The sequence below is a fragment of the Eumetopias jubatus genome, unplaced genomic scaffold (assembly GCF_037043125.1).
Source record: "Eumetopias jubatus isolate StellerSeaLion01/CBP00866 unplaced genomic scaffold, mEumJub1_p1.0 scaffold_6, whole genome shotgun sequence".
In the NCBI taxonomy this organism is placed as follows: Eukaryota; Metazoa; Chordata; class Mammalia; order Carnivora; family Otariidae; genus Eumetopias; species Eumetopias jubatus.
The window spans coordinates 10,661,140-10,688,101 of NW_028274812.1; the positions used below are offsets into that span (position 1 = coordinate 10,661,140).

General features: G+C 43.8%; 1 protein-coding gene across 9 annotated transcripts in view; it reads right to left on the bottom strand.

The window, feature by feature from the left end:
* The window catches only part of ARID1B (AT-rich interaction domain 1B), a 434,847-nt gene that overhangs the window by 21,032 nt on the left and 386,853 nt on the right, over positions 1–26,962 (bottom strand). For 7 of the 9 annotated variants that reach the window (XM_028103324.2, XM_088023824.1, XM_028103323.2 and 4 more), the window contains 5 exons: positions 21,022–21,167; positions 13,845–13,954; positions 12,960–13,118; positions 6,796–7,005; positions 3,789–3,993 (listed from right to left, as the gene is read on the bottom strand). In XM_028103324.2, the coding sequence (XP_027959125.2) occupies positions 3,789–3,993; positions 6,796–7,005; positions 12,960–13,118; positions 13,845–13,954; positions 21,022–21,167 (830 nt within the window). The remainder of the gene's footprint in view (positions 1–3,788; positions 3,994–6,795; positions 7,006–12,959; positions 13,119–13,844; positions 13,955–21,021; positions 21,168–26,962) is intronic. The other 2 variants (XM_028103326.2, XM_028103325.2) reach the window with 1 other exon arrangement.

Here is a 26,962-nt window from a genome sequence, read left to right on the forward strand (position 1 = left end):
ATAAGGTGTCCCCTGAGTGCCCGGGACCACAGCGACTCAGGGCAGCTCTGGGAGGTGCCAGGAAGACTGACTTGAAAAGTACATAATCTTTTTAATGTAGCTATGGCAAAAGAAAAGCTTAGTAAAGCATTGCTTATAAATCAGATTTTGGTGAAACCCTGGAAATACATATTAAATAAGTAGACTGTAATAAAAGAAAAAAGTGGCATCTTTTGTAACTGTGTAAGGATAATCCTACAGCTGTGTCTGCCCCAGAGAGCTGGCAGGAGAAACAACGTGCTTCCTAAATCACAGACCACACTCCACACAGCAGACCGTACGGCTTCCCTGGAAACATGGTTCACAGGCTGTGATTTCAGAATGACCCTTATTTACAAGTATTCACATTTACAACTAATAAAAAAAAAAATGGAAAAATTCTTCCCTCTGCCAGTGTTTTGTCTTTCCCTTTCAGGGAAAAAAAACCAAAATGAACGCAACCTCTTGAAGCTCCATTAATAGATGAGGCTGGTGAACGCTGTAGGATCTCCCTACCTTTTGCCAGAAGCTACAAATGTATACTCGAAAGTAAACAATGGAAAGGTTATTGAAGGTTAAGTACATTCACACACTTCAGACTGTACAGCCAGACTCCTAGCTGGGAAGATAATTTACACAGCACGAACCTGGTGCCCTAGTTCTGGCTGGGGTTGCAGGAAGGAGGGCAGGGAGAAGGAAAGATAGCCGATACGTCCCAGTCTACTGTGACTAGAGGTCACCCGGAGGGCACCTTTGTTTATAACCTGAACCCCTTTCTCATTTATCTTCCACTGAGGATTCCCTAGTTGGCTCCATGACAGGTTTTGTGACATCACCTGTCAGCTAATAATAGAAATGCAGTCAGCCACCTGCCAGCAAAGATGGATGGGTTTTTGGTTACAGATTTACTAATTGAATGCGGAGCTTCCTTGCCCCCCACCCCCACGCCCCACCGCCCCCCAGCTTCCAGGTGGCCCAGGCCACTCGGGGAGGCGATTCCTGCAGCTGTTCATCAGAACTCCACAAACTTATACAGGCTTATTATAACGAGATCCCGACGGCACCTCTCAGAGGCAGCCATACCCCAGGCCTTGCCCACTTTTCGTTTGGGGAACATTCTCTCATGCACTTGCTCCAGTCCCTGCAAGACCATAACCCGGAACTCCAGCGAGGGGCACCACCCAGCCAGCGACTGGTGAAGATCGTGGCGCACCCCCAAGGGCTCAGGGGTTCTACTGCCCAGAGGCTGGCGAAATGACATTCAGCCCACGCCAGCCACACCAGCCACACCAAATCAAAACCGGAGGACGGACGGGTGAGTCACAAGGCTAATATGGCCAAGGGATCTGGGATTTAGGCTGCCTCAGAGTGGCTGTTTAAAAAGCTGCCCAGCATGTTTCTTAGGAATCTTTTCATTTAGTTTGCCTGGATGGGCTGCTAAGACATACACCATAATTGCCTTCTGATGGGGAAAACGGACTTCTAAGAACACAAAGTTTGGCTGAAAATTCGTTTTTAAAAATTTTGTAGTGTAGGAGACCCCAACAGGGCAAACGGTTCAGAATAATTTTTTTTTTTTTCCTCCTTGGGCAATAAATATATTTCATTTTCCTTAATGCTAGTTCTGGAGAAGCCTGGCTTTTGGTTACAGGGCTGATGTTCCTCACTACCCCACTGACCGGTCTGCGTGTCCTTCTGTCCGGCTGAGCAGGGCGTTTTGAGCAGCACAGAGAACACAGAAGCAAACCCACCGGCCCCGTGTGCTCGGCGTGAGGCCGCCTGGGCCGTGCCCTGACCGGGAAGCTTGCTACAGGACGCCCTCCCTTCCCTGCCTCCAGTTCCCCAAGACTTCGGACCGCGTGGACCACTGAGAAGAATGTATTGTCAGAAGTGCATCTGCAACCCAAGCTCTTTTGTGCAGTTAAAACGATAATGTTGCCATAAAAACGGTAGTTTAAAAAAAGGGAAAAAGGGAAGAGCTGACTGTTGAGAGAACAGGCCCTACACTTTCTGAAGGGTCTGTGCCTCAGCGGGATTTCTTGTACTGAAGCTGATGCTCGCTGGGAGAGCTATTCTCCATACAGAAGTACAGCCCATTCAGTGACACGGGTTTTTCCTGGCAAATAAAATATACCTTTACATCTTTGCAGACCTCGCCACTTTGGTCCCTACACCCCACTGAGTTTTTATTTTGGAAAAATAGTTTCAGGGCTGTTCACAGGCAGCTTGTTTTACTCTGTGAACTGAATGTAATGTTGTGAGACTTTTAAAATTAGATTTCCCAGTTTTTAAGGTATACCGTGACTGCAAAGTCTTCGGATGCTTAAGGGTGGGGTGAGGTAGGATTTCTAATTGTGTTTAGAACTGACAGGTCTAAATATATACCTCGGTGCATCCCCTACAAGTGCATCTCGGCCCTCCGAAGTATTTAGGCGAGACCTCTTGATTAGGGACCGCAGACACTCGCGTTGCCCTCCAGAAAAGGAGCTGGAGGAAACAAGGAGAAAACAGCTCTTTGGCTCACAGACACCTCCTTCTATGTGCAGAAGGTGTCCCTGTTACAGTGCCATTTCAAATACAGGCAGAGGACTACAGTAGGTCCAGGCATAATGCTCGAGCCGGACGCCACTCACCAGCAATGAGATTTGGGGCCAGTTACTTGGATTTTATGTGTTAGTTTTCTCATGGCCTGTGTGGTTTTAAGACAGTATGTGTGTCACAGGGCTGATATAACGATTAAATAGTAGAGCACTTGGGAAGGTGCCTGGCACACTCTAAGAGTCTACGAAATGCTGGCCTTGGGTCCCAGAACAAGCCTGTGTGATGGGAAGTGGCAGGAATGGTCAGTCCCGTCTTGCACGTAGGACCGTGGCTAAGTGTTGACCATCACTTGGGATGGGGCCACGTGAGAAAACAGCTGGATTTCACTTGAGTGAGGTCACCACCCAGAACTGGGGATGATGTGGATTTCTTCCTCTCTAAGAATACTGTATTTCCCAGAATATAACGATCCAGGAATCTGAAACGCTAACGGGTAGAGCACAGGTTAGCGGGAGAGCTGACAGCGTGGCAGGGTCTCCAACGGCTGAGTGGAGAGACCGGAGAGAAGGCAGGTTTCATTAGTTTGGTTTCGCTGAGAATGCAGGTGAACCGCATTATTCCCAGGTAGGGTTCCTAAGACTCCCGACCTCTAGGTGAGAGCTGACTGACTGCTGGGTCTCAGAAACAGGGCTGCGTGGACCTTTCCCATGCCAGGTTCGCTGGATTCCCTACAAGCGAGGACTTGCTGGGCAGGGGACGTTGAAAACTGCGTCCACATTTCATTTTGCTGACCCACAGCTCTGAGTGTCCCCAACAGAAGCAGAAGTGGCAGGAGCTGGTGGCTACACTGCAGGGTGGCGTCTTCTGGGAGCGCTAAAGTGTTTGCACAGGTTACTGGGGAGTTAGACGGAGTGTTTTTAAATACCTGCAGAAGGAATAGAGGCATAGAGCTCAGAATTCCAGTGTCTCTCGACCAAGTAAGGTAAAGCAGAAGAATGGTGCCTTCGCAATGTTGGCCCGAACTGTATCCTCTTCCCTTAAGCACTGCCAACGGGGGCTCCGATACAAAAGACCCCTTGCCCTCAGAGATCCCGCGTTCTGTCTGCTTTCCTAAGCAGCGGCCTTCTCAGGACCCCCGAGGGGCTGCAGGGGCTCGTGGTGCTCAGCGCCCCGTGGGGCGGCGGCTGCCCCTGCCTTTCCCCGCCGACAACTGCAGTACCCGCACTTACCAGGAGAGGGCGGCTGGAGCTTGGGCTGCTTCTTGGTGTCTGCCGTGCTGAAGACTTCCGGCGGGGGCTCCTCCCCGCGCTCTATCTTGCACTCGAAGGCGAACAGGTACTGAATATACTGCTTTTTCAGGGAGCTCGCTGCGCTGCTTGAAGTGCCAACATTTAGGTTGGTTGCCAGCTCACGCCACTTCTTGTTTTTATTAACCTAGTAAAAAAAAAAAAAAAAGGCAGGATCATTGGTTTGCAGCAAAAAGGCTTGTTTAAAGCCAGGAGACAAAAAAAGCACTTAATGTCTTGGTTTACTTTTTTTTTTTTCATTTGCCTCTCTTAACTAATGCTCATTACTCCCACTCAGTAGTGCACAGACAGCATTTACAGTTATAAAACCATTACGGGACCTGCTGATAGCTACATAAAAAGCACTGCTCGTCGAGATTCTTCTGCCTGGTGCACCTTCTAATGCCTCACACTCTTCCAGGCCGCTGTGGCTCCCAGCCAGCGATCTTCTCCAAGCAAATGTACGTTCCCGCTGAACCCCATCCCACCTCTCATCTTAACAACAACAACAACAAAAAGGCATCTGAAAACGAATTTAAAAAGCAGTAACATAACTGTTTTGCAATGTAAGTGTTTGAGCCCTGATATGGAAAACAGTGTTCCCTTCCAACAGCCAGAGGCTCCCAGAAAGACGAGGCTGTTAACTCTAGCCGAGTTCCTCCTCTCAGGAGGTTTTCCTAAGGTGTTGGGCAGAAGTGACACTGGGGGCAGCCCGCACCAGCCATTAGCCCCGGTGGCTCTGCCAGGCCACCAGCTAGCCGCATGGTGGGCCCAGTGAGCTGGTGAAGGCGCAGGGCACGGGGGACTGCACGGGGTTCCCACGTACACTCAGGCTGCAAAGAAGACAGCCACAAAGTGAGGAGAAAAAAAAAGGGGGGGAGAGAAAGCCTGAAATGCTACAAAAGGGTTTGGGGCATTAACTTCTGATTCCCACTTGGGCCAGAGTTATCCAAGGACGAATGCCTGAAGGAAACATGCAGACCCGCAAATACTTGGGGACTATTTTGCCTTTAGGTATGCACGCCTTGTGCTAAGTAGCATAGTAAGGGTTAAGGGAACAGTGGGTTTTTTTTAATGAAATGTTCCATTTTTGGATTCAAACTTTCTCACAAAGCTCTTTATGTCCATTTACTTAGTACTAAATGGTGCATGATAAACAAACGTATGGTTGCTCGCGAAATGCCCAATTCCACTTTTGGCACTTAATGCCAGGCTGCAACAAGCAGGCCTGTGGGTGGCTTCAGAAGGGCTGGGCAGGGTGTTGCCTGGGACACCCTGAAAAGCAAGGCTTTGCACTGATCTCTATGTGACTGCAAGTACCTGCCCCGACCACATCTGAGGGCCACCAGCCAAGATATCAAGATGGGGTATGAGCGACAATGTGGCCAAGTGGCTCACCACTGTGCATCACAGCTATGATCAAACGTCCCTTGTTAGCTAGGCCAGCAACGAGCCTTACTTGCAGACCCAACACGGTAACCCACACCGTTGACAGAGTCCAAGTAAGGTGTCCAGACACTCTCTATACTTGTTTGAGGGTGACAGTGTCCCGAGGATTCTAAAATTCTATGCCAGGAGGTTAGGTGCAGAGGGGAAAGTTGGCGGGGGGGGGGGGGGTCTAGGTGCAGGGGAGAGGTGTGCATCTTGAGCTCTCTCTCCACTGACCAATTCTCACTCACGTGGTCTGCACTGTATGACTTACCATCCATTTCCGCAAAGCCTGGAATCAAGCCCTGTTTCAGTTCTACACTGCGGGTCTCTGGTGGGATGAGGCACCCCAGGGAAGGCTGAGAACAAAGGCCTCTCCTGCATCCCCCAGAGCTGCACAGCGCTGAGACCAGCGCGGGCCCTCGGTGACACTTGTGGATGAGGTGACTCACTCTTGGTCCCACGGTACCTGACTGGAGCGCAGGGGGCCACACTGTGCACTAGACCCCCCGGGCCCAGAGTAGCTCCTCTCACTGATCTGGGTGGGAGCCCAGGTACTGGCAGGTTTTTAAAGCTCCCCAAATACTACTAACAGAGAAGCAGGCTGAGAGTTGCTGGTGGATGAGAAGAGCGCACGTCTCAGAATGAGCAGGCCGGGCCCGCGCCCACTGAGTGCCCTGGGCCACATGATCGTACCTCATTCCGTGACAGCTTCCTCCTCTCTTGGGGGCTGATGCCTCCTGCATTTTATGGGTATTCAGAAAGACAAAGCCAGAACAACGGTAAAGCACAGTGTCCAGCACGCAGTGGGCACGTACCCAGGGACACCCTTTTCCCTGTTCCTCTTGCAGGACCCGTGCTCGGAACTAGACGCCATGCTGCAAGTGGCGCCAGGACCCTGGTGAGGACAGCGTGGCCCCCTGGGCACAAAGACGAAGGGAGCACTGGCTGAGAGGGCAGGCACCGCACAGCCCTGACGTGAGTGCCCTCTGAGATTGGGCGTCGCCCCTGCTGTCTTCCAGCCTCAACCCTGTGCAAAAATGACAGCTCTTGGCCCTCTTACGGCCTGGGTACTGGGGACGTGCTGCTGGATGTGGGACTTTGTTTCCTTCATCAGTTGCTCCGGATAGAGGGAGAGTGAACTGGATTTAGAACTGATTGAGACAATTAATTTGGTCATTCGCAAAACATTTCCGGAGTATTTCCTATGGCATCTTGGCAGAGCCCACAGAATTCTACAGCGGTCAGGGACCCTAAAGAAAAATCTAGCCCAACCGTCTCACTTTACAGATGAGAATGGAGGTCCACATAAATGACCTGCCGAGGTCACCCTGCGAGTTGGTGGCAGGACCAGGGTCCCAAGCCCTAGTGCTCTCCCTGCAGCACACAGACATGGAGCCCACAGGCTTAGCTTTTTCTTTATGGGGGGTAAAAAAAAAAAAAGTCTGAGTCTGCACATTCAAAGAAACGTGCAGGGAGAGCTTCCGTACAGTGTCTCTGCGACTCCCTCACGTACTCTCACCTGTGCCAAGCCGCCAATCTCTTTGACGCAGACGTAGAGCCGGAACAGGTCCAAGGGCTTCTTGCCCACGGCGGGCAGACTTGAGACAGGCGAGCCCCTCTCCTCCATGAAGGTAAGGTATCTGTCGACCCATAGCTTTCTCTCCGGCTCATTCCCCAACTCATACACCTTTGTGATCTTTTCCCCGGTGGTGGTGGATGAGCTGGACTTCTAGTGCCCAGAAGGGGCATTTGGAGGTGGGGTATGGGCGGGCAGAGGGAAAAGGGAAGAAGGTGAGAAGAAAGTCATGAGCTACCAAATACGAGAAGAGAAGAAATTTAAAAACTACTGCTATCACACAACAATTAGGAATGAAGGCTACTAGTTCAGGCACAAACTATACATTTTCTTAATTAAGACTTTACTTTGACTTTAAATAAAGGGCCCAAACTCCCCCTTTTATATACTTAAAGAACAACAACAAAAACCAAAAAACAAAAACCTTTTTTTACTTGATATAAGCGTTGAATCCCAGAAGGCATGATTCCAATGACACCTCACATTGTTTTTAACGATAGAAGGGTGCTCGCTCATAGAATCATCAGTGAATTTAAAATTTCACATGTCCATAATATTATAGAGCCCCCAAAACTATATGGACTCTTACTTCTTGTCAAAATAAGAATGGCTAATGTGTGTCCTCATTAAAATGCTAAAGCATGTGGAGGAAAGCAGATGTGGGACTTGCTGCAAAATGTAAGGTAGGTCCCAAATCCCAGGAACTGGTGGTGTGGGCTCTATGCTCATTTGCAAGCTTTACAGACTAGTGGCCAGCTAAAGTTTCGGCATTTGCTCATGACTAGTTTTCCCTACTTAAGATTTCTTGAACTTCTCTACCAAGGCAAGGGGCTCCTAGAGAATTATTTAAACGGATTTCTTAGGCAACCATGCTTTAATCACAAACACATGTTCTATTTCATTCTCCTTGAACATCTATGGATAGAAATATACACTTACTTTTACACACGTGGGTTTATGGGCTCATGTGCTTTATATTGATGCTCTAATTCTTGTCTTTGTTTTTCTAATTACAGCTGATAGTAAAATGTCGAAAGTTACTGTTTCTGCATAACTGAAGCCCACCTTCTGGGCTATGTGATCTGGAAAGGTTAACACTTCTGGTCCTAAACAGCTCAAATATCTATCTTTCCTTTCTTTTATGTCTCTATATTTGTAACAGTGATTTGTGTACTTGTAATCTTTGCAACTCCAGGGTTATTGTGAAAAATTACCTCTAAATTCTCAATGAAGATTTCCTTGGAATAAGAATTGACTTCATTTCCTCATGTGTATTATTTACCAGTTATCATCTGCAATGGATAGCCATTGTTTTAGATGGGAGTTTTTCTTAACTCTTTTCCATTATATTTAGCTTAACAATTTTAAACGCATAGCTGAAATTTTGGGGGTTAAGTAACATGACTGCCATTAAAGTTTGATGTTACTTTATTTAGCAAAGGATCCCCAATAAAAGTAGGACCTCAGAAAGGATGCCTGAGAACGAAACTAACAAAGCTGGTGAGTGGCATTTTCTCCCCCACTTAACGTATACTTCTCCTGAGCTACTGCTGCTGAAATTTTAAGCCTTCAGACTTAGAATTATTGAGGCATAAAATCTTTACATTAAATACAAAAAAAAAGGGTGATACAAATTGATTTAAATAAAAGATTTAGGGTGGTAGGATAAAAAGTGTCATCTTTTAGAATTTACACTGATGTCAAGGCTAAACAGTAAGTCACTTAAACATTACTTTTATTCATATATATATATAGCTACATGTCCATGTGCATACTCAGAAAATGGAACACACTGTATATCCAAATGCTAAGTTTTTAAACTTTCTCTTCCATATTCTTGTACCCAAGGAATATCTGACTAGGAAAAGAAACTGTCCTAGTGCATTTTATACCACATTCCAGAAGCTTTGTCATCACTAATGGGGTAGTTATTACGAAGAGGTTTCTAAATGCTAGTTTAAAGATAAATTTTTCCTTTTGGGGAGCAGTAGAAAATGGGTCCAACGTTTATTGAAAAATGAAAATTAGAAATAACAGGAGGAAAAAAGCATTATCACCTAAAATCAATAATAATAATAAAAAAACCCCACCACCCTCTCTCTTGCATTTCATTTCTGAAAAATTGAGAGGTAAAAGTTCGATATTCAATTCAGGGTAAGAGAAATAAAAGCAGTCACTTTGATTTAAAATTACTTTGAGTGTCTCTACCAAAATTCTGAATGGAAGATTCACCTGCCATTTCTGGCCTGGTCCTCTCCATGGCCAAACTGGGGAAGGCTTCTGGGAGGACAGTTAATCAGGACCCGAGCAGAGAGACTATGCAGATGTTTGTTCCCATTTATGAAATTAATGTATCCCATAACCTGAGATGGGCCTAAAATAACAGTATACTTAGTTTGGCTATATATATTTTCACTTTTCTTGCCATCCTTTGTTAAATGAACTTGAATTTAATTAACTTCTGCACACCTCAATTTGTTCTCATAAAGTTAGAAAAACGTAATGAAAACAATGTTTTTTTTTTTTTTAATTGAATCCTCTTGTTTTGCATAGCATCGGTGTTAGATCTTCAAAAAAGACTTAAGGATTTTTATGGCACCATAATGTAGGAAAATGCATCTGTATGGAAAGAAAGTGGTCAGGCCTGAGGTGACATGTTACGTCCCGGAAGAGGCCTCCCAGGCACCCGAGTCTCCTTCATCTAAATCACTGTCGCCCACTTTATTTGTCCTCAGTGGCCCCTGGTTACACAGCTTATAAAAAGTGTATGCCTTGCATGGGATTACTGGTCTGTCCTACATCTTCCTGACTACATTTTAAGTTCCACAGGCAGGGTCCGAGCTGATTTTGGATCACCAACAGTGAGCACACTGGAGGTAGCTGGTATCGAATCTGTTCTGTGAACGGGTACTCAAATGGACAAAAAAGGTCTGAGAAGTCTGGCACCCTCCAAGGAAGAATTCACAGCTGAATAAAATATCCTATAAACGGGATTTCAGTGATCAAAGTGCTAAGGAAACATGGACGCAATCTAACGAGACTGAAAACAGGAGGGATCATCATGCCTATGACTGGCCCTTGCCACCTCCACCCCCAGCCTCAAGGTCTGTTTCCTAGCCAATTATCAAAGTCGGTATGTGGGTGTCTGAACAGAGAAAAAGGATGTTAAGAGAGACAAAAGTGTTAGGAAATAAAGGGTACATACTTTATCGCTGATTAGGCTCAACATGTACCTTCTTCAGTTCACAGACATTAGCTGTGATGTAACCTTTGGGTAGGTGTCATTATACACTCTACCCACCGACCTTGGGCCAACAAGCCAGCCCCGCAGAAAGATGGGATGACCCTTCCAGGTCCCTGGGACCACCTCACACTGCTTCAGCGTTGTAAAAACTGTATCCTAGCGCCCTAAAGTGTCATGGACCCAAGGAAAGGGAAGGGAGATTGCTGAAAGACTGTAGCAGGACATTATGGCGCCACAAATGTTTTCCTTGCGGGTAGTTTAATTAAGTCTATAAGTACAGTTTTTCTCAAATCTTTCAGGCAGATTTACATTTCAGCAGTCTTTACCATATGCCTGGTAATATGTGTATGTGCAAATGTTTATTTTTATTTTAGAATGTTCCATAACAAAACAATGTTGGTCCACAGCACACTGTCAAAGCACGGAACATCTTCATCATGTAGTCCATTTCAGGCCTGCTGTGAGACAGGTTTTAACAGAGACACTGGGAAGAGCAATCTGAAGTACAAATTGAAGTTGTGTCTCAGAAAGGACGGTTAAATATTCCTAAACTGTGCATGTCAGCAGTGATTTGACAGCAGAGATTCTCTTGGGTCCTTCCTTCCCATCGCTTTTGGTTCCCTTCCTAAATTAGCATCTCATCCAAGGCAGGGGCCACGTTCTGAATACAGAGCTCCTCCTGTCCTTGTCTACCGCTAGAGCCAGAAGTTTGCTTGTAAATTCTTTTTCTTTTGAGATTTTATTTATTTTAGAGAGAGAGCGCGCAAGCACGAACGGAGGGAGAGGCAGAGGGAGAGGGACAAGCAGACTCTGAGCTGAGCGTGGAGCCCAGGGCAGGGCTTGTTCCACGACCCTGAGATCATGCCCTGAGCCGAAACCAAGGGTTGGACACTTAACCAACTGTGCCACCCAGGTGCCCCATAAATTCTTAAACATAAAATGGTTATGGTACAGGAAGAGATAATGTATGTTGAAATATTTAGAAAAAAGGGAAAAGTAACATACAGTTTTAAGCATAATTGTTTTATAATCAGAAAATGAAGTCTACAATTCATTTTACTTTTTTCTTACACTTAAGTGGAAAGTGGGCTTTTTTTTTTTTTTTGATAGAAGTTTCTTTCCTACAGGATTCATTGTATGGAGATAACCTAATTAGTTAAGTTAAAATATCATAAATATCTCACTCAATCTTTATAAATCCAGAGTTGGCAATGTGGAATTTTTATTTTTTAATTTTTTAGTTAATTTATTTTTTTAAACATGTAATATCATCTATTAGTAGGCTTTGTTTTTCATAACTTATTATTCTTAATTATTACGTTAAGGTTTTAAAAAAGATTATTATTTTCAACCTCTGAAATTTTTCCCTTTGAACCAACATACAAATGTTTTCGAAAAGTTATAATTTGAGTTCCACCTGTTAACTTGACGGTAGGCCGATTCAAAAATGCTTTTCTTATGATTAAGACAAAACAAAACACAACACCGGGGTAGATTATGGGGAAAACCCCCATAACGCTGGCTGCCTTCTGAGACTCAAAGCCAATACACAAGGACATCAAAATGCAGGCTTTGCACTCCCCCTTCCTGTTAGTTCTGCTTAACCCGCCCTAGAGCATTTTTCATTTCATCTTGGCTGTTGCAAAAGCGAAACATGTCTACAGAGAAGGTAACAGCGAATATCACCCTTTCTTCCTTTGAAAAGGAAAATGCTGGTTATGCTAGAGCTCCACATGAATTTTACAAACATTTACTGGAACCACCAACCCTTCAAACCTTCAGCTCTATCTGTTTAAACCAGTGAATGGATAATTAATAGCAGCCTCCTTTTGGGGTTTTGACTAGATTGCCAGATTCTGCACATAGAGTCTTCTTCCCTCCAACTGACTTTTCCTGAGCTGCACTCTTCAATACATCGTCTTACAAAAATTAGCGTGTTAATTAAGCCTTCTTGGCAAGTAATTGCATGTTAACGTGTTTTTTTTTTAAACAGATCTTTTGATTCCCTATATGAATGTAAAATAAAGGTTACTACAGTGCCATTCTTACTCTTTTTTTTTTAATGGCACAGAATTAATTTCTTCAGTAGGAAAATAAAGGCCAAGCTCTATGGACAGAAGAACATTAAAAAAAAAAAAATTCCCTTACAGGTACATCACCATTTTTGTTTTTTACATATCATATGGAAATCAACACTTAATTTCAAGACGATCAGCAGTCTTGTGCAGGAGGTAATTTTTCTCCCTCGACTGATTCTAATGTAGGTACATATTCCAAATATTCACATGTGGTAACATTCCTACACCTTTTCTGTTAATTTGACAGGTGGATTGAAACAAAGCAGGGCTGATATTATGCTAACCTGTGCCCAGAGTGTAATATCTATATTTTCAGGTAGGCAGTTTTGAAATAAGATGTTTCAAATACAACAGCCCATGAAAGATTTAGGCCAAAGGCCAAATTTGTCATTTACTCCGTGGCTGCTATTAGTTCCCATGTAAATGGAGAAGTAACTCGTTTTGAAGATCTTCTGTAAGTGCACAACGGATCAGACATTTAAACAAAGTCACTGCGTGAAGGAGTTTGGACCCAGTAACACAATCACATGCTTCATACAGAGGTGCTTCTTTATAATAGCCGTTTCATTACCAGAAATCAACTTCTACGATTTACACAAACGTTACTCATTTCGTTACTACTATAATTACCAAGAAAACCCTTTCATGGATAAATTATGAAGAAAAAGTCTTATAAAACAAATAAATAAGCAAGCATTAAAGTAGAATTAATTAATTATCAAAAAACCCCAAAAACCGAAAAAAAAAAAAAAAACCAAAAAAACAAAAAAACCAGAGCCACTTACAGGGCTTGATGGAGTCTTTGGCCAGCCTGGGCTGCTAATGCTATCGCTTTCATCTCCATGAAATGAGGAGATGCTAGCAGAGCTGGGGGACATTGGGGAAGGGACTGGCAGGTTGCCGGGGGTTGGGGGCTGAGAAATACCCTGAGAGCTGTAGCTATCCTGTGGTAGAGGAATAAAAAAAAAAAAAAAATGACAAAGGTAGGGCAAACTTTATTTAAAATAACAAAAAGAACATCCAGTTTAACAGACTAATTTTTATATATAATGGATATATACAAAGACATGGACAAACAGACACACAAAAACACACACATATAAAGGTATTAAAACAACATTCTTAATTAGTATAATTTGGTAAGTTTGCTGGATGCTGGATAAGGCCACTAAGCCACCATGCTTACTTCAAGCTTACATGGAATGCTAAGCATGGGTTACCCCTTATGAAAGAAAGAAAGGAAAAAAAAAGCTGTTCACCTTATTTATCAAATAAGGCAGGAAAGCAAAATATTAAGTATGTTGTTGTTGCTGAGGCGGCCAAAACAGGAAGCTATAAACTGAAGGCAGAGAAAATGGCTGCAAGTATCAAAACCAGGCAAGACCCCTTCCTTCTCCCCACCCCCAAAGCATCTCTCTTGGGTGGGTCTTGTCCCTCCGCCCCTCTCCCACCACCACGAGTTCAATGCCGTAAGAACTAGTAACTTTCAGATCCACACCATGGAGGGGGCGGGGAAAGAGAGAACTACAAACGTGGTGCACGAGACGGACGCATGCAGAAGAGAAGAAACCAAATGGAGACAGAAGTGGAGGCCGACACCAGTGACTAGAACACCATGGCAGCTGCAGGAAGGCAGACCCCACGCCACGTGCAGAGGAGAAAGGAAGTACCTTCGACTTGCTCTCAGGCTGCGGAGTGCCTTCTTCTTTACCGTCGGCTTTGAGAGGCATGGGCAATTTGGATTCCCCGGGAGACATCATATCTGCAAGACCCATAGATGCTAATCGAAAACAGGAGAAAGAGTTTAGGATTATACATGTGATGCATCGGGCTGTGTTCCCGCTAACACAAGTTACTGAGTGACCCATGGGGCACGTGAATTTCCCTTGAAGGAAGAGAAGAAAAGAGAAATTGTAACTGAGGGCACACCAGTTTTCTGGAAATCTAAATAGAACGACATTCTGCCAGTCCTTTTTAACTTAAAAAACAAAACAAAACACATTTACTCAACACCCAAGCCACTGAAAGTCAACTCATATCAATATTATTTTTTCAAAATTACTACAGCTTTGCTAGAGTAGGTGACAGGTGGAAGTTAAGTCCAATGTTTCAACTGCTCATCAGGAGTGAAAGGAAATACTGGGTATGTGTATTTTTTACCTGGTGACAGGAGGATTTCGTGCCTTCCTAATTTCCTAAATTTACAGAATCTACAGTTTGCAAAATCACTTGACATTTTATATTGTTTCATTTGAAAGTCTTATCTATCGCATGTGGCCTAGTCCACACTAATGGAAAACAGCTGGAACAAATGACTTCAAACACAATAATCAAAAGTAATTTTTGAAGGACAGGATTTCTAATTATTTTGCAATGTGGCTGGTTTCCTTTCAGTCTGGGGCTCTGTGCACATTTATCAATCCCCAGCAGCGGCTCACATGCCCAGGTCAGACACCCACACCAGCTCAAGAGTCAACGTTCCGATTCCCAGAAAAACTCATTTTCTATCTCAAGGCTCAGAAATTCAATCAAGTTCATCTAGGATTTAGAAGGAAAGGTTCACCAAAGAACAATTGATTTATACCCATTTATTACGAATACGAATAGACATTTTTGGGTTGAAAAGGAGGGTTTGGATTTCTTTTTAAAGGAAGAACAAGGCTACAGTAGGGAATCAGTGTAGACATCCAGGGAATAGCAGCTGAATTTCTACAGAACCCCACTGTGAAAACCATCTGCACAACACTGGGCTGGGAGCACGACACCAAACAGATGTGTGAAGAGGGAGGGAAGCAGAAGAGAGCGGAGAACGGAGAGAATTAAGAGCTTTGTCAATGAGCGAAAGCCAGGAAACATTCCTATCTCAACATAAAATAAGCCTGAGGTTTTATGCACAGGACCCGTTCTCCATTCTGCAAACAAAAGTGCTGGCTCAACCAAGGCAGTGCGCATGTTGCATAATGTGCCAAAAAAAAAAAAAAAAAAGCAGCAGCTTTAAAAAAGGCTCCACAGATTGCCCACTACAAAATGATTATTGCACATATTCATGTATTACTATGTTTTAGAAAATAATTAGTTTTAATTACAGCAGTGAGAGTGAGCAGGGCTCTGGCGAATTAGCTGGCACGCTTGGTGGTGCTAATTTGCTAATATCCTTAGCATCACGGCAGGTTGAGACCAGAGGTCCTGCCAAAAATGCCGACCCCGCCACGTGCCCAGGAGTCCGGCGGCACGCTTGCTAACACCCGGGGAAGCGCCGGTCTGCACGCGCTCACTGGCGAGCGGTTCCGAGCCCGTCTGCAGCCAGCCAGCCCTTGAAGTCATCACCACGCACACAAATCATAATTGGGATGTTTTTTTCCCCTTTCTTTCTCCCCCCCCCCAAATTACTTTCAATACTTAGACTTTAAGAACTGGAACAAAAAGCTTTTTCAAGTGATGCAGCTGCAGAGAAAAATCTATTGGGATCAGCTAAAAATGCTGTTATTTTGGTGAATGTGTGAAACCCCAGGAAAGCAGCTGAGAGAGACCGCCCCAGGACCGCCCTGCTCAGAGCGCGGGGCTGCTTTCGTGTAGTCTTCTCTCCCGGGATCAGTAAATCCGTACATTGAGAAACACCCTTTTTAGAAGAACAGAAGGGGGAAACAGAGCAGGACGAACGTGGGAGGAGGAGCTTCTTTGTAAAAGTCCCCACGTCCTTGCTAGTTATTCAGAGCTGTCACTGGGGAACGACGGCCACACAACCCCAAGAACGTGGCAAAGTCACGGACACGTGGCTTCTGCGAGGGCCTGCTTGTTCAAAGGTTATAATGAATAGTTCTGGATTTGTTCCATGAATTTGTTCCATAATTTGGAACAAATTATGCCTGAATATTACTGTTGAGAGACAGAAAATAGTAATATTCGTCTTTGTACATTCACTGTGTTAACATACCCCAAAACAATTTTTAAGCATAAAGAAGTAGGCTAAGATGTATTATTATAATGAATGATAATAATTTACACTGATTTAAAAATCAGACTCAGATGAATTTAAGCATATCTTTTGGTTTGAGATGCCCCAAATTTCTTCACTCGCTATTATATATTTTTAAACGGGCATTTAGGGTATGCAAATATAAAAATGGTCAAAAGTGGCACTGCTTTATGATTTTTGAGAGATAAATAAGGATAGGATTGAGAGTAATAGTTTTATTTAGTATTCCTGCCTTACACTGCAAATTTTATTTTACTAAATGGATCACAAGGTCTTTCCTTACTGTGGCTTTTACTATTCCTTTTGTTGAAATGCTTATTTTTGACTTCTTACCAGAATTCTCAATGAATCACTGCAAAGAGCTATAGGCCTCCCAGGGCAATGACACTCCAGGAGCACTATTTTTTTTTCTCCTTTCCCAGAAGAGAAAGACCACCACTATGGTAAGGGTGTGTTAAATCAAGGCCCTGTTCTTTCTCCTACTGACATCAGCAATCCAGTATGTAAAGTTCAGACATAAAAAGGGGCAGTAAAGAACTCGGGCCTGCAGAAAGTGCTGTATGAGTACTGTAAATACATTTCAGGCGCTAGCCTCTGGCTTTACACCTGAAATTTAAGAGTTCGAATGATTTCCTAAAGTAAGTGTGGGTCAAAGTCCTAAGGCAGCTACTCCACCCCAGATTTAATAATATATTCAAAAGGAACATAAGAACATATGGTGTGAGCAAAACTGAACTCAAACATTCACTCTTACTCGCTCAGCTTTCTTTACTTAGTCTTCCTATAAGGCGACAAAGTCACTCCCAGACGATGGAGAAATGGGACCAGAAACAAACATACGGTTTGTTCTTTTCACGGTAAACAATACAGCATATGGCCAAAATCTTTTATTCCCTGTTTCTGAAAACACAGGAGGGCCTATCTATGTGTATACATCTGTAGATAGTCATGACTCTTCTTATATGTGGCACGTACATCAAGAGCACCGTGAACGTTAACACATATGAAGGGTATGAGGGAAGGAAGCTCAGGAGAAACATTTCTCTCTCTTGGACCGGATCAGCAAGGCCTTGAAAGAACCTTCTGACACCTCTCTCTGCTGATGTACCTCCACAGGGGCAGGACAAGGGAGATGCACAGCACCATTATTTCCATCCATGCCCTCTCCATTATAGGCACCCCAAGGAGACATGCAACCTGAGAAAACCCAGTATGCTCTCCAGAAAGCCCCAGCCCCAGACAGAGTCCACAGCTACCAACCGACTTGGCAAAATCCCAGGATACATTTTTCCCCCTCGAAGAGATATGGTTTTCATCATTTATTACACCTTTTATGTCTTTGAGGGAGGATGGCAATTCACCTAAGATCATTGGTTGCAAGCAAGCAAGCAAGCAAAATACCCAACGATCTTACAAACTGCTTAGACAACTAACCACTAGCAATGGTGCTAAAGACCCAAAACTTCCTCAGAGAAGGATCCTAAAGCCTCAAGACAGAAAACACCTATCCATCTGGTAGATTTATATGCTAGCCAAAGTTTTTTTTTTTTTTTTAATGGTGCTAGATCTTTTTTTTCTCTTCAAGATCCTTTTTAAATTTTATTATGTTACGTTAATCACCATACATTGCATCATTAGTTTTTGATGTAGTGTTCCATGATTCACTGCCTGCGTATAACACCCAGTGCTCCATTCAATACGTGCCCTCTTTTGTAAATTTTTTTTAAATTTCAAGACAGCAAATAGCTAATGCCACACAAAGCAGGCAGGGCTTCTGCCAGGAGACTGCTGAGCAAAATATCTCTAAATCGGCGGTTCTTAAGCTTCAGCATGCACTTATGAAAACTACCTGAGGAGTCTGTTAGGAACATCCTCAGAAATTCTGACTGGGGCCCAGAAATCTGCAGTTTTAACAAGCATTCCAGGTGACACGTGGTTCTCGATTTTTGAGAACACCGAAGGAAGCCGTCGATCCTGTGGTAGTGAGCTTGCCTTTTTTTCTCTGTAAGGGCTAATGGAGCTAGTATGCCCCATACTGGTAGGACATCAACAGGATACTGCCTTTGGGATGGAGCAGTGCTAGGTTGGAAGAAAGATCTGTAATCTGACAGGGCTCTTGTATGAGAGGAAGGCCTGACTACAGCAGTATACGGCGGCTCATTTACTATCTGTAGGTTATCTGGATGGAAATGCCCTACATTTTGCAGAGTGGCTTCCAGTGAGGCAAACTTAGAACCACAGATGGTAGATATATTTTCTGGAATTTAGATGTCTTCTTTAAGATGATGGTTTATATAAAGACAAGTATATGACTAATGAATGTTATAAAAGGAAACACAAAGAAGTATAACATAGCTAAGAACACAAGTGTTATAAAAGGGGGTATTTAACAAGGCTATACATGACTTATAATTTTGCCCATCGCATTATATAATTCTAATCTTTTATTGCAAATAATTTTTTTGAAAAAAGCTCCTTTAGAGGGAAAAAAATGCCCTCCCCACTGCTTAGCACCCCACTTCCCCTGCATTTTAAAATGAAGAAATAGTTGTCACATTCATACTCACACTGACTCCATTTGAATAATTACTTGCTCACTGAAGCCTGTGACAATTTGTCACTACACAGAAAGACGTTTTTTGGCCCTGTACCCGTCTATATCACAATTGTCTGAACTCCGCAAAGAGGATGCTGGAAGGCCAGTTGCATAAGCTGCTAACAGAGGTTCAGCAAATCCCACCCCCAACCCTGGACATCATGGGTATCATCTTCACTTGCTCCAAAAGTGCCCTCACACAGAGAAGATGCTTTGCCCTTATCACTGGTAACTGATCTGCATGGGCCCAAACCAAGTAGACTGATGTGAGGACGATCAAAGCCATTTCTGGCCCAACTCTAGAAAAAGTCAAGAGTACACCTTCAGACCAAAACTCGTCAGAAGCCACTCTGTAACTTTATGGGTTCCTCTGTCATTCCTCTTTCCCTCAGAGACTGTAACACAGGGATAGCAGCTTGACGTGTGCCTATCAACAGATACACAGTACATGCTAAATCATCAATATTCTTTGGATGTGCTAGCTAGATGACTACTTTCTATCAGGTAGCATTTGACTTATAGAGCTGGAATAAAATCACCTAAATGTGCAGAGGAAAATTTGATAAACGTCTAAATTATCAAAAATTCAGTGTTTCAAAATACACAATGCAATAAAAAAAAAATCCTACTACCCCATACAAAAGACTGTGAGGATAAATAGCCTTTCATTGAACAGGTTTCCTGTGTATGAAATAATGAAGAGCTGATTTATCTGAATAATAATAATAATAAAAAGAAACCCTCTCTGCGAATCTCCATTAAACTGGTTATTCCTTAGGAACACATAAATCTTCTTAGGCAGGGCATGGTGCCATCTCTTTGTGGTGGGTTATTTTTGTGGTTCTGGGGTCCAAAGGAAAAAGGGAAAAATGAGTATTGCTAATAGTGGGTGAAAATTTATTGTGTAGTTTCAATGCTCTGGAATAATTTTATTTCAGCAAGCCAGACAAAACACATAATGTCGTAACCTAAATACCCTATTACCTGGGACAGTGCTGAGAAGGGGAGGGGAAGTTTCTGGTTAACAGACTGGTTAAGAGCTTTCCCCTTTCATCTCAAGTTTAAAAACACCCACGTTGCTGGGATTAATGACCAATATCAGGAAGGGCTATTCTATTTATTTGAAAACCTTCCATTTCGCCACTCTTTCTTCCTCTTCCACATACTTTTAAAGAGACGCAATCAGGGAATGGCACTGTTAAATGAGACCCTGGAAACCAGCAACTCAGAAGCTCAGAGAGGATGCAAGCCCAGCCTCTAACAGCAGCTCCTGGGGTGGCCTTTCCAAGATGGACAGGTCAGAGGGGTGGCGAAAGGCAGAGGAGATGAGAAAAGGTACTAAGGGAGTGCCAAGCCTCTAACTCCATGGTGTTTCCCTAACACATGGTAAAACATCGCAGGACACACACAACTGCCACACAATGGTCTGCATTCACCAAAGGACAGCATCCTACCCGAGACAGTGCCTCCCTCTCCAACAGGTGCTGGACGTTCAGGTCAGTTGTGACCCACAGCCTTTCCTCATCTAAAGAGCAGCGCCCCTCAACTGCCGGGGAGCATGGGGCTTGAGGAGATGGCTCGGGGTCTAAGGAATCTGCGAACACAGACTCCGCACAGGTGTCGACGTTTTTGGTGTTTCCACAAACTGATACTCTTACTGCACCGATCGGATGGGATTCGGTAAGAATACAGTTGTTGACATCACCAGGTGGGTTGGAAAAGTTAAACACGAGGGAAAATCTAAAATAGTTCATTAAAAAAGTAATATAGAATTTCTCACTAGAGACAGTCTGCAGACAGCACTTATGAACAACTACTTCCGGGTATATATTTCAAGGTGAAAAAGCACTTCAACCCCCCCTTGTTCTGCCCTTCAATCACCTCCCCTGAAAGATGAAGCGTTCATCTCCACCACTACCGAATGGAGCATCGATTTTGTCGGGGGATCTTCCGATACTTCGAATGTGCCGAAAGAGAAAAAGAGCTTAGTGTATACATCTAGCAAGCAGTCCCCAGAGTCCCGCGGAATGTGCCCACACGTTACAAAAACACAGAGGGCATTCAAATCATTTACACAAAATATAATGTGATCCTCGTGTCTTGAAACAGTTACGTAGATTGAGCAGGTTTCCAGGCAGCAGAAAAATGGGAGTGTGTCCCCTTTTCACCCAAAGACCCCAGGGCTTGGGTTGCTCACCAGTGCAGGCCGGGAGGAGGGGGGGGGGCAGAGGGGGAGGGGAGGGCAGCTCTCAGAGCGCGGAGCTGCCGTGGTTACCTGCTGAGCTGTTCACCATATTGGGCGTCATGCTGTAGGGGGGTGCCTGGGTGTTCATCAGCCCAGAGCTGTTGTTCACGGGCTGGCTGTAGGGAGAGCTGGAAGCCATAAGTCCACTCTGATTCATGCCCGGAAAACTGCCTTGCCTGTAGGAAGAGAAAGCACATGCATACATATACTGGCCATGGACACGGCGGCACGTACGGGTGGTACGTTACCCGGGGAGCCATTTCTCATAATGCATCTATGCAAGGGGCGGGGGCTACTATTTTTCATGTTCGCTTAAAATAACTGATTTCCTGGAAAGAGAGGCTGAACTATTGCTAAGGAGTTACTTAATCCACTGTGTAAAAATTCCAAATAATATAAATTCCACAAATAAATTATACATTTTGAATCATGTCAAGTGTTCCAGGTTATGATTTATACAGAGGAATATAAGCAAGAAAGGGGGAACTTGAAATAAGAACAGGAATTACAAAAGCAAGCAAAATTAATTTCTAATGTTTAAAAAGATCTGACTCTCTGAGCATTACTTAGTGTCCTCGTATCAAAAACCAGAAGTCAAGGAATGAAAATCAAATGGGCAGTGTGAGAATGTTATTTAAAATTTTTTTCTTTAACCTAAATGTTCTGATAGAATGAATATGGGAGAAAGCATTTCTAAAGCCCTTTAACCCTGTTATTTGGCATTCTGAAATTAGGTACTCTTGCGAACACACCAATACCCACATATTAACTTTACACAGTAAACACCAGATTTCCACTTCTTTTTGTAGGCTTTCCTGGGACGGAAGGAAGGGAGCTGAGACTGGCTGACAGTGTCCCTAAAAGGCCCTCGGGTCACCCCTCCCTGACTGTGATACAGACCCATGAACTTAAATTTTCGGTGACTTAGTTTTGCTAGTTTTATATGTGTGCTCTGCAAAAGACAAACTTCTCACTCTTGCAAGGGGAGGAGGGTATTTCTTAATCTGAAGGGGACATGTGTGGCACAAAGGCATTTCTCTAACAGCTGGAAATGAGACCAGGGAGGAGGAGGTTGAAACTGTGCGGTGCTTTCATTCTCGTGGGAGAATTACCAGGTAGAGAGAAAGATGAGGGCAAGGTGGCAAAATCTGGGAGAGGCTCCACTGTTGTACTCAAGTGGCTCTTATGTAAACAGTATACCTTGAGAAAACTTTCCAAACTTTTGGCTACTAGTGTTCCCTCTTAGGAGTAAAACTAATAGGAAGAGAAAAAAATCCACACTTGGCTTATCTGTTCCAAACGAATTATGATTAGAAGCCATGCCCTCCGCCTCTATTAAGCAGTCATCTGATGACTTTTTATGCAGAACAGCAAACTATTTTTAAAGAGATTCTTTAAAAGATCGACATAAGTCATTTTAAGAAAAAACCCATCAACTTTTTTCTAAGAAATGGAACAAATAATCCTAAAGTTTGTATGGAACCAGAAAAGACCCCGAATAGCCAGAGGAATGTTGAAAATGAAAAGCAAAGCTGGAGGCATCCCAATTCCGGACTTAAGCTCTATTACAAAGCTGTGATCATCCAGACAGTATGGTACTGGCACAAAAACAGACACATAGATCAATGGAACAGAATAGAGAACCCGGAAATGGACCCTCAACTCTATGGCCAACTATCTTCGACAAAGCAGGAAAGAATGTCCAATGGAAAAAAGTCTCTTCAACAAAAGGTGTTGGGAAAATTGGACAGCCACATGCAGAAGAATGAAACTGGACCACTTCCTTACACCACACACAAAAATAGACTCAAAATGGACGAAAGAGCTAAATGTGAGATAGGAGTCCATCAAAATCCTAGAGGAGAACACAGGCAGCAACCTCTTCGAACTCAGCCACAGCAACTTCTTCCTAGAAACATCGCCAAAGGCAAGGGAAGCCAGGGCAAAAATGAACTATTGGGACTTCATCAAGATAAAAAGCTTTTGCACAGCAAAGGAAACAGTCAACAAAACCAAAAGACAATCCGACAGAATGGAAGAAGATATTTGCAAATGACATATCCGATAAAGGGCTAGTATCCAAAATCTATAAAGAACTTATCAAACCCAACACCCAAAGAACAAATAATCCAATCAAGAAATGGGCAGAAGACACGAACCGACATTTTTCCAAAGGAGACATTCAAATGGCCAACAGACACATGAAAAAGTGCTCAACATCGCTCGGCATCAGGGAAATCCAAATCAAAACCTCAATGAGATACCACCTCACACCAGTCAGAATGGCTAAAATTAATCAGTCAGGAAACGACAGATGTTGGCGGGGACGTGGAGAAAGGGGACCCCTCCTACACTGTTGGTGGGAATGCAAGCTGGTGCAGCCACTCTGGAAAACAGAAGGTTTTGAGGTTCCTCAAAAAGTTGAAAATAGAGCTACCGTACGACCCAGCAATTGCACTACTGGGGTATTTACCCCAAAGATATAAATGTAGTGATCTGAAGGGGTATGTGCACCCCGATGTCTATAGCAGCAATGTCCACAATAGCCAAACTGTGGAAAGAGCCAAGATGTTCAACGACAGGTGAATGGATAAAGAAGATGTGGTATATATATATACAATGGAATATTATGCAGCCATCAAAAGGAATGAAATCTTGCCATTTACAATGACATGGATGGAACTAGAAGGTGTTATGCTGAGCGAAATAAGTCAATCAGAGAAAGACGTGTATCATATGATCTCACTGATATGAGGAATTCTTAATCTCAGGAAACAAACTGAGGGTTGCTGGAGTGGTGGGGGGTGGGAGGGATGGGGTGGCTGGGTGACAGACACTGGGGAGGGTATGTGCTATGGTGAGCGCTGTGAATTGTGTAAGACTGATGAATCGCAGACCTGTACCTCTGAAACAAGTAATACACTATATGTTAAAAAAAAAAAGAAGAGAGCATGAAGGAAAAAATGAAGGGGGGAAATCGGAGGGGGAGACGAACCATGAGAGACTATGGACTCTGAGAAACAAACTGAGCGTTCTAGAGGGAAGGGGGGTGGGGGGATGGGTTAGCCTGGTGATGGGTATTAAAGAGGGCACGTATTGCATGGAGTACTGGGTGTTATATGAAAACAATGAATCATGGAACACTACATCAAAAACTAATGATGTAATGTATGGTGATTAACATAATAAAATAAAATAAAAAAAAAAAAAGAAAACCGGATATGCTATTCTTTTTGTGTAGCATTTTCAATGGATTCGACGTCCTAGCTGGTGGAAAAAGTTCAAACATGGTCCACTTGAAAATTCAAAGTATCAAGGGTTTGAGTGGGTTTTTTTTTCTTTTAAATATTACATTAACCATTCAGAGAAATTCTGTCCAGATGAACACTCAATGATGGCTTGGAAAGAACATTCTAGCAGGCTGAAAGACTAATGGTGTTGAGTGTGGCTCTGGGAGAAAGGAATGTTACTTCAGCCTTGAATTCTGAGCTCACTGACGTGCCACTTTGAATAACTACAGACTGCTGAACCGGTATTATAATACCCATTGCAGTTCATTAAGAATGTATCTGAGATCATCCGATGGCTTCTGATTAATCCTGAGGTCGTCAAATACTTCTAAATACACTGCCCCGCAGCTAGAAACGTAGTCCTATATGGTTAGGGTTTTAACATCAGCATGGAGGTGATTGGCATTAACTCAAGTATCTTAGGTTCCCTTCTGACGTGTTCTCATTCAAACAAAGACAATTTCATATTTATGCACCTGTTTCAAAAGAAAACAAGAAAGAGTGGCACCTGTTGACCTGCTGGGGCTGCTCTCTCAATTCCTCAGCAGATAAACCACCCGAAGAGCATCCTTAACTGATGAACAGGTTGGGTTTTCTGAAGACAGCCTTCAAGTCTCAACCAGTGGTGACCTGTCATTCAAGATCCAGGTGCAGGGGCCACGCCCTCTGCGAAGGCCATCCTCACTCCCCCACCTGGAAGCTCTGCCTGCCCCAGGCTCTGCCTATCAGAGCCCTCTGCACGTTCTTTCGTGTATTCTAAAAAATTTATGTGCACATCTTGGCTCTTATAGGGGTGATACCTCCTGAGAGAAGCAACTACCGAGCACGTTCAGCTACTAGAGTAATACTTGTTAAATGAACTGACAAACATGTTTACCATTGTAAACAGGCCTCAGGAAAGACGGCCACCTCTTCAAGCTTCCACCAAATTCAGTTTCACATGTGCTGTGACTAGCAGGTGCATGAAACAAATGGTTCCTTGAGCATGCTGGTTTGTAACTCAGGTGGCAAAGAGAATTGGAATATAAAACCCACCAGGCAGGCTCCTTGTAACCCTAATCTACGATTTCTCCCCCAAGTCTGCACTGCCCATCTGCAATCACCGTAAGATGAGGAAGGTACGCATTAGAGGTTAAAAAAAATACCCTTAAAATAACAAGAAATTAAAGATGTTGAGATGTGTGTGTTGGATGTCAGTTGCTGGCTACAGTGGTCCTCGATTAAACCATGCCTATAGTTTTACAAGTCTGGTCAAAATGCCAGGGGTCTTGACTCTGTCACTAGTCATACTTTCCACTGTCACTGGGATCTGGGAGCAAATCCCCTTTGGGTCTCTGGGCCTACTTTTGCATGCGAACATGGAGGGACTGATAACAACAGCAACTGTCATGATTTCTGAGGTCCTTATAAATGTGCCTGGTACAATTTCTAGGCATTTTACACATTTAATTTTTTAAATTTCTGGAGGAAGGTAGGTGGAATTATGCTCACATACAGAGAAAGAAAATAAGGATCAGAGAGACTGAAGAAGTTGCTTGAAGTCACACAGCTAGTAAGTGGCAGAAACAGAATGCCTCCGGCCTGTTTTCAGGCCAGGGTCCTGGACCTATTTCTTTCTCCATGGGACCCCTAATACTACTAGCACTTGAGGGGACAAGTATAATGGCATAAGGAGTCCACTGTATACCTTCCTCTCTGTCTACTGTATTCATTTGTAGTTGTAGAAAGCTGACAGATACAAATGGTGCTTTTCTCTGGGCTTCCTGAACACCTGCTTCTAGGAAGGAGTTTATCCAGGGTGCTGTGGGCCTCTCGGGTGTCCAAGGAGGGAAGTAGCTGAGAAAGATGGGAGTCTTCCCAGGAATGCAGGGCATGTGTGGCCATGAGCACAGCACTTGGCCATCTGTTCCAATGGGGGAGAGAGCCAGTCTTCCAACATCACAGAAGAAACCCTATTCATTATTGCTTTGGAAACTACTTCCAGGACTGTTCGTAATTTTGAACAAGCAAGATGGGCTTAATACTAAAAAAGGAGGCTTTCAATGCACTCTGTTGAATGTTTCGAAATTGAGACAATTTTGTTTTGTGGAAGGAAACCTAACATGGCCACCTCTCCGACTAAGCCAAGCACTCCAACTTACCATGGTGTGGCTGACAGGGGAGGGTATCATGGTGTGGCTGACAGGAGAGGCCTCCACGGCATGGCTAACAGGAGAGGGTACCATGGCGTGGCTGACAGGAGAGGGTTTCTGGGGCTCACGACAAAAAGCTTCTTTGGTTGGGCTAACTACCGTGACTTGGACCACAGACACCTCAAAAGAAGTTGGGCCCTTTCCAGAGACAGCACTCACTGACCGCTAAATCCCCTTCTGACCACAGCAACATTCGGAATGTTCCAAATGGAATTAGGAGAGTGAAGAAATCAATCACTCAGACATTCTCTTTTTCAAAAAGAAACAAGGGCAACACAACAAAATCAGGTAAAAATGCAAACGGACACGAGGGAAACACTATCCACGAAAAACCCTAAGATGTAAGTTGTACCTGGAAGAGCAGAGTGCCCTTCCTTGACCTTGGGGCGAACTCCTGGACTATCTATTACGGGTCTACGGGCTCAGATAGTTTTCATTACAATTTACTGCTGTCCTGATGCCAGATTCCTAACCTGCAATGGTTGTGGC